The sequence below is a fragment of the Colletotrichum graminicola genome, assembly GCF_000149035.1.
Source record: "Colletotrichum graminicola M1.001 genomic scaffold supercont1.8, whole genome shotgun sequence".
NCBI lineage: Eukaryota > Fungi > Ascomycota > Sordariomycetes > Glomerellales > Glomerellaceae > Colletotrichum > Colletotrichum graminicola.
In genome coordinates, this window is record NW_007361012.1 from 245,809 (window position 1) to 259,613 (window position 13,805).

General features: G+C 56.6%; 7 protein-coding genes across 7 annotated transcripts; 2 read left to right on the top strand and 5 right to left on the bottom strand.

The window, feature by feature from the left end:
* Positions 1-1,195: 1,195 nt before the first annotated feature.
* GLRG_02755 (GATA zinc finger) lies at positions 1,196-3,220 on the bottom strand (the record flags this gene model as incomplete). Its single annotated transcript, XM_008093440.1, has 5 exons — positions 1,196-1,843; positions 1,915-2,156; positions 2,547-2,688; positions 2,913-2,952; positions 3,048-3,220. 5 exons carry the CDS (start codon positions 3,218-3,220, stop codon positions 1,196-1,198), a joined length of 1,245 nt encoding a protein of 414 aa, XP_008091631.1.
* A 1,366-nt stretch (positions 3,221-4,586) lies between these two features.
* Positions 4,587-5,654, top strand: GLRG_02756 (ribosomal RNA assembly protein KRR1; the record flags this gene model as incomplete). Its single annotated transcript, XM_008093441.1, has 2 exons — positions 4,587-4,840; positions 4,934-5,654. 2 exons carry the CDS (start codon positions 4,587-4,589, stop codon positions 5,652-5,654), a joined length of 975 nt encoding a protein of 324 aa, XP_008091632.1.
* Positions 5,655-6,121: 467 nt separating this feature from the next.
* On the bottom strand, positions 6,122-6,865 carry GLRG_02757 (uncharacterized protein; the record flags this gene model as incomplete). Its single annotated transcript, XM_008093442.1, has 1 exon — positions 6,122-6,865. One exon carries the CDS (start codon positions 6,863-6,865, stop codon positions 6,122-6,124), a length of 744 nt encoding a protein of 247 aa, XP_008091633.1.
* A 730-nt stretch (positions 6,866-7,595) lies between these two features.
* On the bottom strand, positions 7,596-8,744 carry GLRG_02758 (zinc-binding dehydrogenase; the record flags this gene model as incomplete). Its single annotated transcript, XM_008093443.1, has 2 exons — positions 7,596-8,622; positions 8,686-8,744. The coding sequence occupies 2 exons, from the start codon at positions 8,742-8,744 to the stop codon at positions 7,596-7,598; spliced, it is 1,086 nt and encodes a 361-aa protein (XP_008091634.1).
* A 464-nt stretch (positions 8,745-9,208) lies between these two features.
* GLRG_02759 (metallo-beta-lactamase superfamily protein) lies at positions 9,209-10,099 on the bottom strand (the record flags this gene model as incomplete). The annotated part of the gene is made up of 3 exons (XM_008093444.1): positions 9,209-9,615; positions 9,647-9,911; positions 10,070-10,099. The coding sequence occupies 3 exons, from the start codon at positions 10,097-10,099 to the stop codon at positions 9,209-9,211; spliced, it is 702 nt and encodes a 233-aa protein (XP_008091635.1).
* Positions 10,100-11,077: 978 nt separating this feature from the next.
* Positions 11,078-12,137, top strand: GLRG_02760 (YeeE/YedE family protein; the record flags this gene model as incomplete). Its single annotated transcript, XM_008093445.1, has 2 exons — positions 11,078-11,223; positions 11,288-12,137. 2 exons carry the CDS (start codon positions 11,078-11,080, stop codon positions 12,135-12,137), a joined length of 996 nt encoding a protein of 331 aa, XP_008091636.1.
* A 572-nt stretch (positions 12,138-12,709) lies between these two features.
* GLRG_02761 (endoribonuclease L-PSP) lies at positions 12,710-13,179 on the bottom strand (the record flags this gene model as incomplete). The annotated part of the gene is made up of 2 exons (XM_008093446.1): positions 12,710-12,998; positions 13,076-13,179. The coding sequence occupies 2 exons, from the start codon at positions 13,177-13,179 to the stop codon at positions 12,710-12,712; spliced, it is 393 nt and encodes a 130-aa protein (XP_008091637.1).
* Positions 13,180-13,805: the final 626 nt, after the last annotated feature.

Consider the following 13,805-nt stretch of genomic DNA (forward strand, 5'->3'; position numbering starts at 1 on the left):
TCTGCTGGTTTTTAATCCCCCCCCCCCCCAACTTCGAGAGAGATATAGATAGTCATCCGTACCTAGGCATCTAGGTAACCTTTTTGTGAGAGCGGCCTGCAGTGTGGGCTCCCAACAGCAAATCGTCCGCGGTCCCTCCGTCGTCCCCACTGGAGCTTCCCGGGTACGGGTGTCGTCCGTCTCTCGTCTCTTGCCGAACCTCGGCGCCGGAGCGGGGCGGTCGGCGACAGGGGGACGCTGATATATAGGACCGACCGAGGCTGGGAACCTTGATCCTCCTCTTTTCTTATTTCCACTGCCAGCCTTCTCAGGGCAATTGATACAAGCGCAAGCCGAGACCGTTGAGGGTTGCAGCAATCTAGTTGGTCTGTATCTAGTCAAGGTCCACGTGTCAACTACGTGTTGCTTCTTCCCTCCGACAAAGATTGAGCGTCGATAATGAGAGGGAGGGGGGGGGGGGGGGGGGCTGAAAAGCAGTATTATATGGCTGTTCTTCAGCATCTGCAATCACAGAAATCGGGAACACACAAAATGCTTGTCATCCACGGCTTCAGGCCTTTATTTTTCGGTCGCGAAGAAGAAGAAGAAAATGAATAGACTTTTGAGTATCCCATATTCCAAGGGGGATTGCCCTCGAACAGCGTCCTATGTACTCCATCGCAAAGGGTTCCGTCCCTCAAATCCTCATCAATGGTTATTTTTTTGTGGTGATCGCCGGTGGTCGTGACTACCGGTCCCACCTCTCATCAGACCCCTTTCTACTCTCCTGTATTAAGATCATCTTCCCTCATGGGTCCAAGTCCAAGAGGGGCCGCAACGCCGGTCTGTCCCTCTAACAATCAAACCTTCATAGCCCGGGTCCCCCACAAGGTCCAGGACGCGACATGGGCGTGACTGCCTATGAGGAGAAAGCAAAAAATCAAGGAAACACGCAGCATTATAGGTATAAGCGTGATAAAGTCTGCAACACTTGGCAAGTCCTTTTTGTGTTTTCGGGGGGGGGGGGGGGGGGGGGGGGAGTCGATGGAATGCGCGTATGCTCGATCCAGAAATGGGAAAGGAGGGGGAAATAGACCGATGTTGGTGATACAAGGGCCCCGAGGCGGTTGTTGTTCCTCGGGTCATGAGCGCATAAGCAGCCAGTATCCGGGCCGCCAAAGTAATATCGCGATTCTTGCGGATCATCGTCAACGCATCATGTGGTGGACTGAGGCGTGGAGACTTCGGATTTGCCGACCATCTCCGTGACCTTGAGCTTCTTTGCTGCGCGACCAGAGTCTGACATATCGAGGGCCTCCTTGAGCTCCAGCTCCAGCTCGTCAAGACGACGTTTGAGGTTGTTCTCTCTGCGGTGGCTCTCTTCCAGCTGCTTCTTGCTCGTCTCGAGCTGCATGCGCAATTGAGCCTCGGCCTTGCCGCTGATTTCCTGCCCACGTCTTGCGCTTGCCTCATCTTGTTCCATCTGGCTCAGCCGGCCACGGAAGAGTTCGTTGATCAACTCCAGCTCGCTGACGCGGGTCTTGAGGGCCGAGTTGGTCGCGATGAGCTGTTCATGGGTCTGGGGAATGTCGAGATGGCGGTCGCCGTTCAGGGGGGAGCCGGCACGGTTGTCGGAGAACCCTTGCAGGCCTGCCTGAAGCTGCGCGTCGTCCATGCCCTGGAATACGGGGAGGCTGGGGTTGTACAGAGAGGGGGTTCCGGTCCGAGACACAGGGGATTCGCCGTCCGCGTTGCCGTTCGTAGATTTCTGGGAGGGTCGTCGTTGGGCGGAGCCAGGATGCTGCCCGTGTAGGTCAAGGCCGTTGGGGTCGGTCGCGCCGGTGAAGTTGTGGCCATGCTGCTGCTGCTCCCAAACGCTGCGTTAGCAAACGATAACCTGCCACTGAGAGCGAGGTCTGAAGGCGCATGACAAACCTTCTTCTTCGAGGCCATGCCGGGGCGCATCGTCTTGACGCGATTCCGAGACTTGATGACATCGGTCTTGAGCGAAATCGGTCTAGGGCGCCCGTGGAGACGCAGAAACAGACCACACGCATTGCAAAGAACCGTCCCGTATTCATCGCGACGCCATAAAGGCGTAGTCGAGGTTTGGCAGTTTTGACATGTTGGCTGTGTAGAGTCGCGATCGTTAGCGCCGCTGGCCATCATGGTGGTGTCTTCCGAAACAAAAAGTCCCGAACCCGTTAAAGAAGAATGAGGGGAATGACAAAGAGGCCCTCTGGAGGTCCGCGGAGCAGTTTGGTAGTATAGGAAAGGCAAAAAATAATGCTGACGGCTTTGCGCGAATGCTGCCGGTGGTGCGGGATTGATGCGGGATTGATGAGGAAAGCAAGAAATATTCTGATAATCGCCGGTCGAGCGTAATCTTATCTTCTCGCCCCGCTTTTCCCCACCAGCGACAGGGTTGGAGATAACGGAAGGCAGACCAGCCACTGATACGCTCGCGCGATAAGGGGAATTACAACTGTCATGTGCGCTTGGGGTGTGTTCTGAGGCGTTCCTTGGATTGGCTCGCCAGGGGAACGATAGGAACGGAACCGACATACCGTGGTGGAACCTCCGCCAGAGGCGTACGTTGGAGTCGGCGCGGGGGCAGGCGCTGGGGCAGGCGCGGGAGCGGGCGCTGGCGCTGGCGCTGGCGCGTGTGTCGGTGTGGATGCGGCGGGAGCGGTCGCGGGAATCGCTTCTCTGTGTGGATCATATATCAGTCCTTATCCCTCCACTCTTTTCGTGATAACAGAAAGAGGCCGAGTTGTCGCGCAGTCAATGGGGTTGCGTAACAACGCCGGTGAGAGGTGCGCATGCTGCGCAAGTGCATCCACCAAAGCCGCTCCGTTAGTAACGATTGCGCGGGCGGGCGAAGAAAGCGCGCCGGTTTGAGCAACACCTCGAGTCGGCTTCAGCCAACGGACCATCTTGTCGCCCTTTTTCGCCTGTACGACGTTGAAGAAGCTAAACATAAAGGGGGCAGAAGGGTGCGAGAATAGGGAACGCATTAAGGGTGACCGGAGCCTGCCTAACAAATCCTCCATCATTTATCAACGTACCGCATCTGGGGCGAACTGGTCGCGGAATTGGCCTGGGCGAGTGCTGAAATGCCCGGCAACTGGGGCAAAGACGCGGACGCTGACTCGGAGGTCGAGGTCGAACTAGGTCGGGAGATGGGCTCGATGTTGGTCTGTGGCAACGCCAGGTTGGCGAGGGCAGTGGCTTCTTCCATGACGGATCGGAAGGAAGGTAGGTCGTGGTCTGCGAGTCTGTCCAAGGCCGAAGCAGGCGCAGGATCTTGAATGACGGCCACGATGGCGGTTGCGGCGGATTCGTCGCGGAGGATAGTCGGGCTTTCGTGGGAAGATGGGTGAGCTGGCGAGGTGCTGCCCTTGTAGTGTTTGGGTGGGCGGTCGCGTAAAGTCCAAGTTTTCCGCAGCGAAAAGATTCACGTGCTGGCTCGAGGGTACCCGTCCGGTGTTGATGTTTGGTCAATGCGAGGTTGCGGGAGACGAATTGGGCAGTCGGGGGAGGCCGGTGGGTGGACGGACGAGGGAGGACTGGTGAGGAAGAGGGAAGGGGAAAAAAAATTGATGCGGCAAGGCACGCAGGAGGCGCGACCAGGTAGGTAGGTAGGCAAGGAAGGTGTCGACTTGATCCCAATGCAGGTACGGTGCCTCCAATGTCAGTGGAGTTATGTGAGTGCCGAAAGTTCAAAGTTTGATGCGAAGTTACAATGAGGTCTTAGACATTGGAACGAGTGGTCCTTGGGAAGAGTAAAAGGACAGAGAGAATGGACGATTTCGATCCCGTATCCCCCTAATCGTCAACAATTCGCTACGCGATAACTGTCGATTTGATCGGACCTATCAAGTGCGATTGTCTAGTGGTCGTTCTGGGGGGCACCCGCTGGAACTCACAACTGAAAGCGGGTCATGATTGGCCCGCCTACTGAAGTCAGCCTTACAGCACGAGCAGCTGTGCGCTGGGTCAACAAACTGAAAAGAGTTTTTCGCATGTCGCAACGTACCGTCATAAGGGGCAGTGTCAGTTGCCCCTTGTATCCGTCCAGATATTTGTATCCGTAAATCTACGGAGTATCTGTACTTACCTACGGTACCTAGCTAGGTATTGCCAGTGTCGATACTTTCCCAATCCTTCCCGCATCGGAGCATCGTACGGAGTACATAGTATAGGACTTGCTGGCTTGCCGCATCTGGCCGCGAAATCAATTTACTTAGCGTCAATGTCTCTTTGAAATGTCGACGTCGCAGAGTCGCCAAGGTTGCTGGCTGCTAAAGGAGGTAAGCACCTTGTACAGCGCAGCCGATGTCATCAGAAGGCTCAATTCCAAAGCCTACACACACTCACTTCTACTATGTGTGAGAAGGCCGAAGAGCGACGATGAGGACAAGAGAAACGATGAACTGGGGTCCTGGTATCAGGCCGGGTCGGGGAGCCCCACCCATATCCATATCGATAAGCTCCGAAAAAAAGATTCGACCACCAGCGCCACTAAGCGTCCTACACTTCTTTTTCCTCGGTAAACAGAGACGGCAGCCGATTCTGCGTCTTTCCAACACCCGACGACCGCCACGATGCCCTCCACATACAAGAAGGAAAAGCCGTGGGATACGGACGATATCGACAAGTGGAAGATCGACGCCTTCACCCCCGCCGACAACGCCGGCGGCACCTTTGCCGAAGAGTCGTCCTTTGCGATCGTCTTCCCCAAGTACCGCGAAGTCTACCTCAAGGAGGCATGGCCTCTCGTCACAAAGGCCCTCGAGAAGACGGGCATTGCCTGCTCGCTCGACTTGATTGAGGGCTCCATGACCGTCAAGACAACGAGGTGAGTATTTCGGGATCCCCCCTCATCGCCCATTCGACGCCCGGGCCTCGTATAGTAGTAGTACACGGGAGAAACTAATAGGCACTGCTACAGAAAAACGTTTGACCCCGCCGCCATTCTCAACGCCCGTGACCTCATCAAGCTCCTCGCTCGAAGCGTCCCCGCGCCCCAGGCGCTCAAGATCCTCGAAGACGGCGTCGCTTGCGACATCATCAAGATCCGCAACCTGGTGCGCAACAAGGAGCGCTACGTCAAGCGCCGGCAGCGTATTCTTGGCCCCAACGGCTCTACCCTCAAGGCCCTCGAGCTGCTCACCCAGACCTACATCCTCGTCCAGGGCAGCACAGTCTCCGTCATGGGGCCATTCAAGGGCCTGAAGGAGGTGCGCCGCGTCGTCGAGGACTGCATGGCCAACATCCACCCCATCTACCACATCAAGGAGCTCATGATCAAGCGCGAGCTCGCAAAGGACCCGGAACTCGCCAACGAGAGCTGGGACCGTTTCCTGCCCAACTTCAAGAAGAAGACGCTCAGCCAGAGACGCGTGCCCCTCAAGGTCACCGACAAGAGCAAGAAGGTCTACACCCCCTTCCCGCCCGCTCCCGAGAAGAGCAAGGTCGACAAGCAGATCGAGACGGGCGAGTACTTTTTGGGCAAGGAGGCCAAGGCCAAGGCCGCCCAGGCCGAGCGCATGGAGCAGCAGAAGCAGAAGAAGGAGGAGAGGCTGCGCGAGAGGGAAAAGGAGTTTGTACCGCCCGAAGAGCTGGGCCACAAGAGAAAAAAGAGAAAGAAGAGCGACGGCGACGACGAGTAAGGGGCGCGGGCCGGAGCGGTAGTGGTGCGAGACGACGTCGTGGAGGAGAGTGTGTGCGTGTGCGTGTTGCAGACTCGAGTAGGTGCCTCACGCATCTAGACAGACAGGGGGTCGCCACGTACACAGGTGAGGTGTCGGCTCACCCAAGATACCCTTCCATTCATGAGAGTTCAGGATTCTTCTCGCATGTACACTGGCGATCTGCGGAAACTGCACCGCCCCGGAGGACTGTATATCATCAACAACAACAAAAAAAAGCGAAATTTGACGTTTTAATGGGAAACCCCATTCCAAGCGCTGGTGTGTAATGAATTCATTTGACTCTAGGGGTTTACTAGTATTGACTAGGTGGGCTAGGTAAACCACCCACCCAAACCCGCACATTCAGCTCCTGGCCGCCTTGCATGTGTTTCTGCAATCAAACCCATATCCACCCATGGCGACGCTCAGCAGAGCAGTTCGCTTGCCTAAGTGGCCGAGCAGTTGAAGTAGCGGCGGTAGTAGTATCTTGGGGGGTGCCGGGTGCCCTCCTTCCCACCGGGATAGTAAAGCTCCCAGCCGGCGTCCCAGCTGCTGTAGTAGTGGCCGGCGTAGGCCATGTAAGGCCATCGATCCGGGTTAATAAAGAACAACGTGACGTACTTGAGCTTGGAGCAGATCTCCTGCCAGTCGTAATAGGCGGCGGGTACGTTCTCGCCGATCCACTCGCAGGTGTTGTCAAAGACCCAGCCGCGGTTGGGGCCGGTGTGGGGGACCAAGCGGTTCACCCAGAGGCCCAGCATGCACGTCCCGGTGTTCCTGATCGGGGTGCACCAGTCGGTCGGATTAGGCGGGTCGTCGTCGTCGTCCCAGTTCTTACCGCATTTTGCCCTTTTCGAGAGGGATGCGTTCTTGCGGTGGTCTCTGTTGATGCCGGAGCTCTCGACAAGCTCGTCCCAGAGGTCGCTTTCGACGGGGATGATCTTGTGGCCGTGCTTGCGGGCTTCCTCCTCGGTGATGTTGAAGGGGTTGTCATGGGGGAAGGTCTTGGATTCGAGGTGGGGACCGATGGAACGCTTGGGTTTGGCGGGCAGGTCGAGGATACGAGATTCCACGGGGAGTGTAGTGCCGTGCTCGACGTTGGCGATGCCGCCAGTGGCAGCTACGAGGTCAACGCTCGCGAGAACCGCCGAGGCAGCCGCCGAGAGGATGGCCATTTCCTTGTGCCACATTGTTGGAGATTGTCTCGGTGAATATATCGGCCACAAGACGTTCTCTGGGGAGCTTGGTTTTGCCAGGGCTCGTTGTTTGAGCGATATCGATGGGTGAGGCTGTGGGAGGAACTCCTCTTATGGGTAGAATGGAAGGTATTAGAGGTGATGTTGACATGGAATTGTGAGCTTTGGGCAAACGCCACGACAGCATAAACGACAGGAGCTATGCAGTATGATCGAAATGAAGCAACGACCCATGTCAGGCTGTCTAGTCATGTGTGTATCATAGTCACTTGAATCCCACGAGGTTTACCGATATGACAGGATGGACCGGGACATACGAAGAGGTGGAGATGAAGAGCAGTAAAGAAAACGCCTGGGCAACAAAGAAATATTTACCCCTGCGGCCATTCGACGCAATATACATATATGCATTTTCCTTTTTAGTTGTCCATAAACAGCCACATAGCTTGGCCGTGATAGGTCAGGGAGCAGGATGACTCAAGAAAATAGTCATACGGAATGAAGAAACTCATTTCCATTCTCACCTCGGTGTTGCTCCATCTCCTCAGTGGCCAGAAGAGACGGTGAAATAGCCTTGGCGCCCGTCTTCCCAGGAAGATAACAACCCAGCGTCGCAAAAAGACAACGTTACTTGCAGGTGTTCTTTATTCACATTGAAACATGTTACACGACTCCCTATCACTGTAGCCGATTCATCGGTTACTACATCAGGCAGACCCGCTCCTCACAGCTTGGGAGAAGTCTGAGTCTCCCCAAACACGATGACGAGTTTGCCAAACTGCTTGCCGGCCTCCATGTCCTTGAAGAGCCCATCAATGCCCTCCAGATTCGCCAACCCATTGACAGTGCGGCTGACAACCGGCCTGATCTTCTTGTCCCTCACAAAGGCGACCATGTCTCTAAACTCTTCCCGCGACCCCATGGTCGTCCCCTTGAGGTCGACGTTCTTGAGTACCGCCTGCATTAGCCAGTCCATCTGCGGCGACACTGTCATGCCGTACTGGCTGATGACACCACCCGGCTTGAGCAGCTTGACCGCCTTGGCGACGATATCGCCGCCGGCGCCATCGATCACGGCGTCGAGGTACGGCCGCGAGTCGGGGAGCTGGGCCTGGAGGTTCTTTTCCCATCCGTCCTTGTTGTAGTTCGCACCCCCGGCGGCGCCGAGCTTCTTGGCCTTCTCGAGCTTGGCTTCGTCGCCCGACGTCACGTAGACATTGCAGCCAAACGCGACCGCAAACTGCAGAGCCTGGAGCGCCACACCGCCGCCGATGCCGGTGACAAGAATGTTCCTGCCCTTCTCGGCGTTCCCGCTCTTGGTCACTAACGCGCGCCATGCAGTCAGTCCGACGAGGGGAAGGGCCGCGCCCTCGGCGGGCGTGAGATGCTCCGGGGCTAGCTCAACCTCGGTCTCGGGAAGAGCGAGATAGTCTTGCGCGGTACCATCGGGGTAGGTCTTCGTGGCCCCAATGACACTGAATTTGCGTATGTCTTCGGGCCCGTCGGGGCTGGAAGCCCAGCCGCGGCATGGCGTGATGAGGACGGCCTTCCTCAGGAGGTCCTTGTTCGCGTCCTTGCCAACCTCGACGACAATACCGTAGCCGTCGGCGAGAAACGTATGGTCGAATGAGATGCCCGGGTAGAGGTGACGCCGGATGAAGAGGTCGCGATGATTGAGGGCCGCGGCTGTCAGCCGGACCAGGACGTCTTTTGGACCCGGGGACGGCTTAGAGACTTCATTGATTTGGAGGCTGAGAGTTATAAGCCCCCTCCGACCTTGTCTTCAGCAATCAGAAACGAGATGTTCGACTCACGGGTAGTAAACTTTGCCGGGTTTCCCCTCGATCTGCTTGACGGTGATGGAATGAGGCATCGTTTCACCGCTTCTATGTCTGCTATCTCGAGGACTGCATATGTGAGTTAAGCTACTGAGGATCGGCACAAACAAGGAGATTGACCAGATCTTATAAAATCAAGAGTAAGGCAACCAGCTAAAGATTAATAATACGGAAAGCTACGCCGATGCCGACGGAGGCGGTATGATTGTGTGGGGAAGGAACTGACCCCCCCCCCCCCCCCCCCCCGGCTCCTCCAGTCCATCCTCCGCACAGCCGGGGACCGGTCCCCGCATTCCATGACGATGGCGGGGCTTGGAACCTCGGCACATTCGCATATGTCACAGTAGCTTCGGCCAAAACATCAAAAGTGTTACCACTCTCCAGCGACTGCAAACCTATAGCCAATATCGGCCTTTGGGCTCGTTCCTGGACGTCTTTCGATACATTCCATCAACACTGACCTGCCACACTCCAGTGAACCGAACGCATCTCAATTCTCTCACCAAGTCACTCCCTGCATCCTGATAGGTGTATGCAGCAGACGATCCCCATCCTTGTTCGGCTTGGGCATACCACCTGCCCTTATATTGACCTGCAGCGCCGAGTGCATGAGTCTGGGCTCGCCGAGCCCAGAATCGCGCTCCTCGCGCCACTTGACAAACTCGGCCTCCGTCACGTTCTGGGCGAGGTGCTTGTTCTCGGTCCTTTGCCTGGCAACGTTCGTCGCCGCTAGAGGGCCACGGCCGGCCGGCGGGTAGTCGTGTCCGGTCCATATCTTTGTGTCTTCTGGCAGGTTCAGCAGCCGCCGCGTCGTTGCGAACATGTCTCGGGCGCTGCCTCCCGGGAAGTCGCAGCGTGCGGAGCCGACGTCGTGGTTGAAGAGGGAGTCGCCTACGAACACATTTTCTGTTGCAGGGTCAGCCTTTTTTTCTTGAACTAGGTCTTGTAAACCTTGCGGAATACTTGAATCCGATCATGTATCCCATGTGATCTGGGGCATGGCCCGGCAGGTGGAGAGCTCTGGCCTCGAGGTCTCCGATTCCAAAGACCTCGTCGTCATCAAGCAACCGGTCAAAGACGTTGACGTATTCGTCCTTTGCAATCCCGTATCTCTCACCAAACCTCGCCTGAACGATTCCTACTCGTCTGCCTATGCAGATGTCTGGGGCAGCCAGCTCAAAGATGCTGTGGATGATAGGTTCCTATGCCATATTCGATGTTGCGAATGGCGCAGCGAGGAATTGTTCTTGCAAAATGGAGATACGATTATTCGCGTGCTTTTTTCTACTAATCTGCAGGTTACCGGTCGATCCGGACAAGGGAATCCCATAGCCAGCATTCCGCAGCATCTCATGTATACCATGCCGTTCGTGATGCCATAAGCTGGCATATATGCGGCAGTCCGGTCACAGAGCTAGTCCCCGAGAGGCCCACTGCAACCTCTCCAAGACGAGGCATCCTGGCAAAGCAGCCCCCGGTCCCCGGCAACGCCCGTGCACCCCGACCGTCCACACACCCGAGGTCGGCGACCGTCTGTTGTTGAGTTGTCGCCGTCCTCCCCCCGGTCTTCGGGGACAACATCCCTCTCTGGTTTATTGGTGCGAGGGTTACGAGTCGCCGAACTCACAAACGAGATTATGCACCACCCATGCTGCTTACACATTTTAGCCATGTCTTTCTTCATCTGCCGTGTGGCCCACTTTCACGCGGGCGATTCTAGATACGACTTCCAACGCTCGCTATTGACGCCACCAAATTTTTATAGTTTTCTACATATTGTTTTCTGGACTGTGTCTGCGCCACGTCATGATGAACTTGGGAAAGGCGCCACGGCGCCCGGAAGACGAACAAGTGAACGCCACCTTTCCGTCCGCCTCAAACATGCTAAACCGCCTTCAAAGAACCAAGCCAACTCGTCTTGACGTTTATGGCTCGGGCATGACGCAGATCGTCCGCATCTGTAGCAAACGGAGGGTACGGCTTTGCAGGGATTTCCCCAGTTACTCAAGGGTCCAGCTTTCGACTATGGGGACGAATGGCTGCGGCCCCGCTGCTAGAGCCACTTTACCATCTCTCGTTACGCCCCCTCCTGCTTGATTCACTAAGCAACGGAAATTGGTCAAGTCCGACGTCTTGTCATCTGTGAGACCGCTGTCTTCGGGATTTCTGCTCCGGAAGGCCGTATGACTTATAAGTTCATGCGAGACACATGCACGTTTGACGACCAACTTGGATTGTCTCTCTTCCCGTTGCCGATATCCGGAAACCCTCTCAAATAACTCACAATCAGGTTTGAGGGCCACATCCGTTTGCCCCAGGAACAACACAATCATTTCACACCCGAACGTTTGGATTTGCGACCAAAATCATGGCAACGACCGTTCTATCCGGCGCCGCATTCGGTGCCTCGCTCGTGGCGGCGGGCGTCTACCAGCCCTCCGTCATTATTGCCCAGCTCAAGTTCGAGGACTGGCACATGATCCAGGCCTTCGTCACAGCTATGGCCAGCAGCACGTACGTCGCGGCAGCCAACCCCCCTTCGCCCTCGAAAGCCTCGTGATTAACACCGCTTCCCCAGCTTCATTGTCTATACTCTCGACAGCGTGGGTTACGTCCGCCCCAACCCCCGCAGTCCCTCGCGTCTGGGCCTCTTCTCCCAGTACGACGGCAACATCCTCGGCGGGGCAATCCTCGGCGCCGGCATGGCCCTCTCGGGCTCCTGCCCGGGCACCGTCCTCGCCCAGATCGCCGTCGGCACCAGGTCCGGCATCTACGTTCTGGCCGGGGCCGCTCTCGCCGGCATCGCCTGGACGGGCTCCCTGCAGAGGCTCATCACGAGCAACGCCTGTGCCGCGGGGCCTGAAGGCCCAAGACTCACCGTCCACGAGCGCGTAGGCGTAAGCAGGGCCGCCGCGTTCGTCGGACTCGAGGCCCTCTACGCCGGCGTCATGTACGCATGCTTGACGTACGCCCCTGCCAGCCCTCGTGCCGTCGTCGTGCCAGTTGTCGGCGGTGCCCTGATTGGCCTCGCGCAGCTCTTCTCTCTGCTCGCCCGCAAGTCGATGCTTGGCGTATCGACGTCGTACGATGAGATTGGGAAATATTTCTGGTGGGCCGTCCGTGGCGGCGGGGAGAAGGGAAAGCCCGCGTCGTATAGCAACATCCTCTTCTCTGCGAGCCTGGTCGCCGGCGCGTGGGTCCTCGCCCAGGCGTACCCCAAACTCGTGTCCGACGCCGCTGAATCGGTCGTCTCTCCTTCGCTGGCCGCCGCGGGTGGATTCCTCATTGGGCTGGGCTCCAGGATCGCGGGGGGCTGCACGTCTGGACACGGACTCAGCGGTGTCGCGGTGTTCTCGACCGCCAGCTTCGTCACCATCATGTCAATGTTTGGTGCCGGGGCCTTGGTTGCCCCGTTCTTTTACCAGTGAGATGGGACGTTTGGCACTGCATAGCGCTGGCGCGCACGGCGTGGTCGGAAGACCTCATCGTTCTGAATACCCAAGAGAGACCCAATGGCAAGGCCTCTCCTTGGAGAGACATGGCCTCGGCCATTGGTTGATAGATCGCCGGCTCTCATGCCGCCGAATCTGGAACTCTGACGAGAGAGGTCACGCAAAGCCCGCACGCACTGGGTCTGCTTCTTTGGGGAACACTGGAGCAGCGGCTGCATTGTGGAGGTTGTGGGGATGGTCGAACGGACGCCGACCAACAAGTGATTGGCTTCGCCACAAAGTGCTTCGTTATAAAGCCGACACCGCGGAGCCTTTTTTTTTTTTTGAAAGACAGCCATTGTATACAGAGTATATACTTGGAGCCCTGACGAACAGTCAATCAGCGGTATGATCGAGGAATGAAGACATCTTGGCAATGCATCTAGACTATACATATTTTTTCTTCATTTCCTCTTCCAATAGTGCTTGGGCATGGGCTAGCAGAGTAGTTCGGGAATATCCATTTCCCTCACACCCCCTCCACCGCGACCTAGACCCGGCAAAGGGTCTTACTGGTTAGCGCTCGCCTTCCTGGCCGTAACTTCGATCTCAATCTTCATGGCCTCCTCCATCAATCCGGCCTGGACCATGGTGGCCGCTGGCCTCACGTCGCCGAAGTACTTTTGCAGTACAGGCCACGTATCCCGGAAGTCTCTGCGGTCCGGGAGGATGTAGCGCACGCGGACGACGTCCTTGATCTGAGCGCCGGCCTCGGCGAGCGCGGCGGCGATGTTCTTCATTGTCTGCTCCGTCTGCTCGGCGATGTCGGGGGAGATGACGCCGGTTTGGTAATCGTAACTGTTCGGATAACGTCGCTTTAGGAGGCAAAGCCACACGAAACTAGTTGGCAGGCAAAGGGGCAGAGAGAGACAGACCCTGTGGTACCCGACACAAAGATGAGATCGTCTGACACTACGGCGCGGGAGTAGCCGATTTGTGCCTCGAAGGCGGACCCTGAGCTGATGTTTCGCCTGGCCATGATGAGGCGAAGGAAGGGCAAAGTGTGATGCGCCGATAAAGCTGGTTGGTTTGCTGACACTGCTTAGTTGTAGAAAGAATCAAGACAGGATGGAAGAAAGAAAGAACAAGTAGAAGCCAGTTTCTGGGTGGAGTCATTCAAGGTTGACTCACTCGCACTACCTACATGCATCGTCTGCGCAGGGCAGTGTTGCGACGAACAGGCCGCGCGCCCGAGGGAAGCCAATCAGAACCCTGATGCTAGACCTCAGAATACCACTTCGGGATAGTAGTACCGAACAAACCCTGGAATCGTGTCTCGGTCGCCTCCTTTTTGAGTGAGGATACTCAAAATGTGGAAAGCTCCAACACCGACAGATACAATCGGCATCGTTGTGCGAGACGTTTACCCTGTCATTATGCGTAAAAGGTTGACGGGGCGGGAGGTACTGTTCGATCTACCAGCTGGATATTTGGGGCTTTCTTGAGTCTATGATAGAGGGTATATATTAGTAAGAAAGAGGCTACGCATTGAAACCGATCCCGAGCAACAGGTCCGAGACACGTCGACGTGGCCGAGATCATCCATCAATGGAATGGCCACCGCCAAGCGGAGCGGACCGTCGACTTCGACCTATGTGCAGTCTG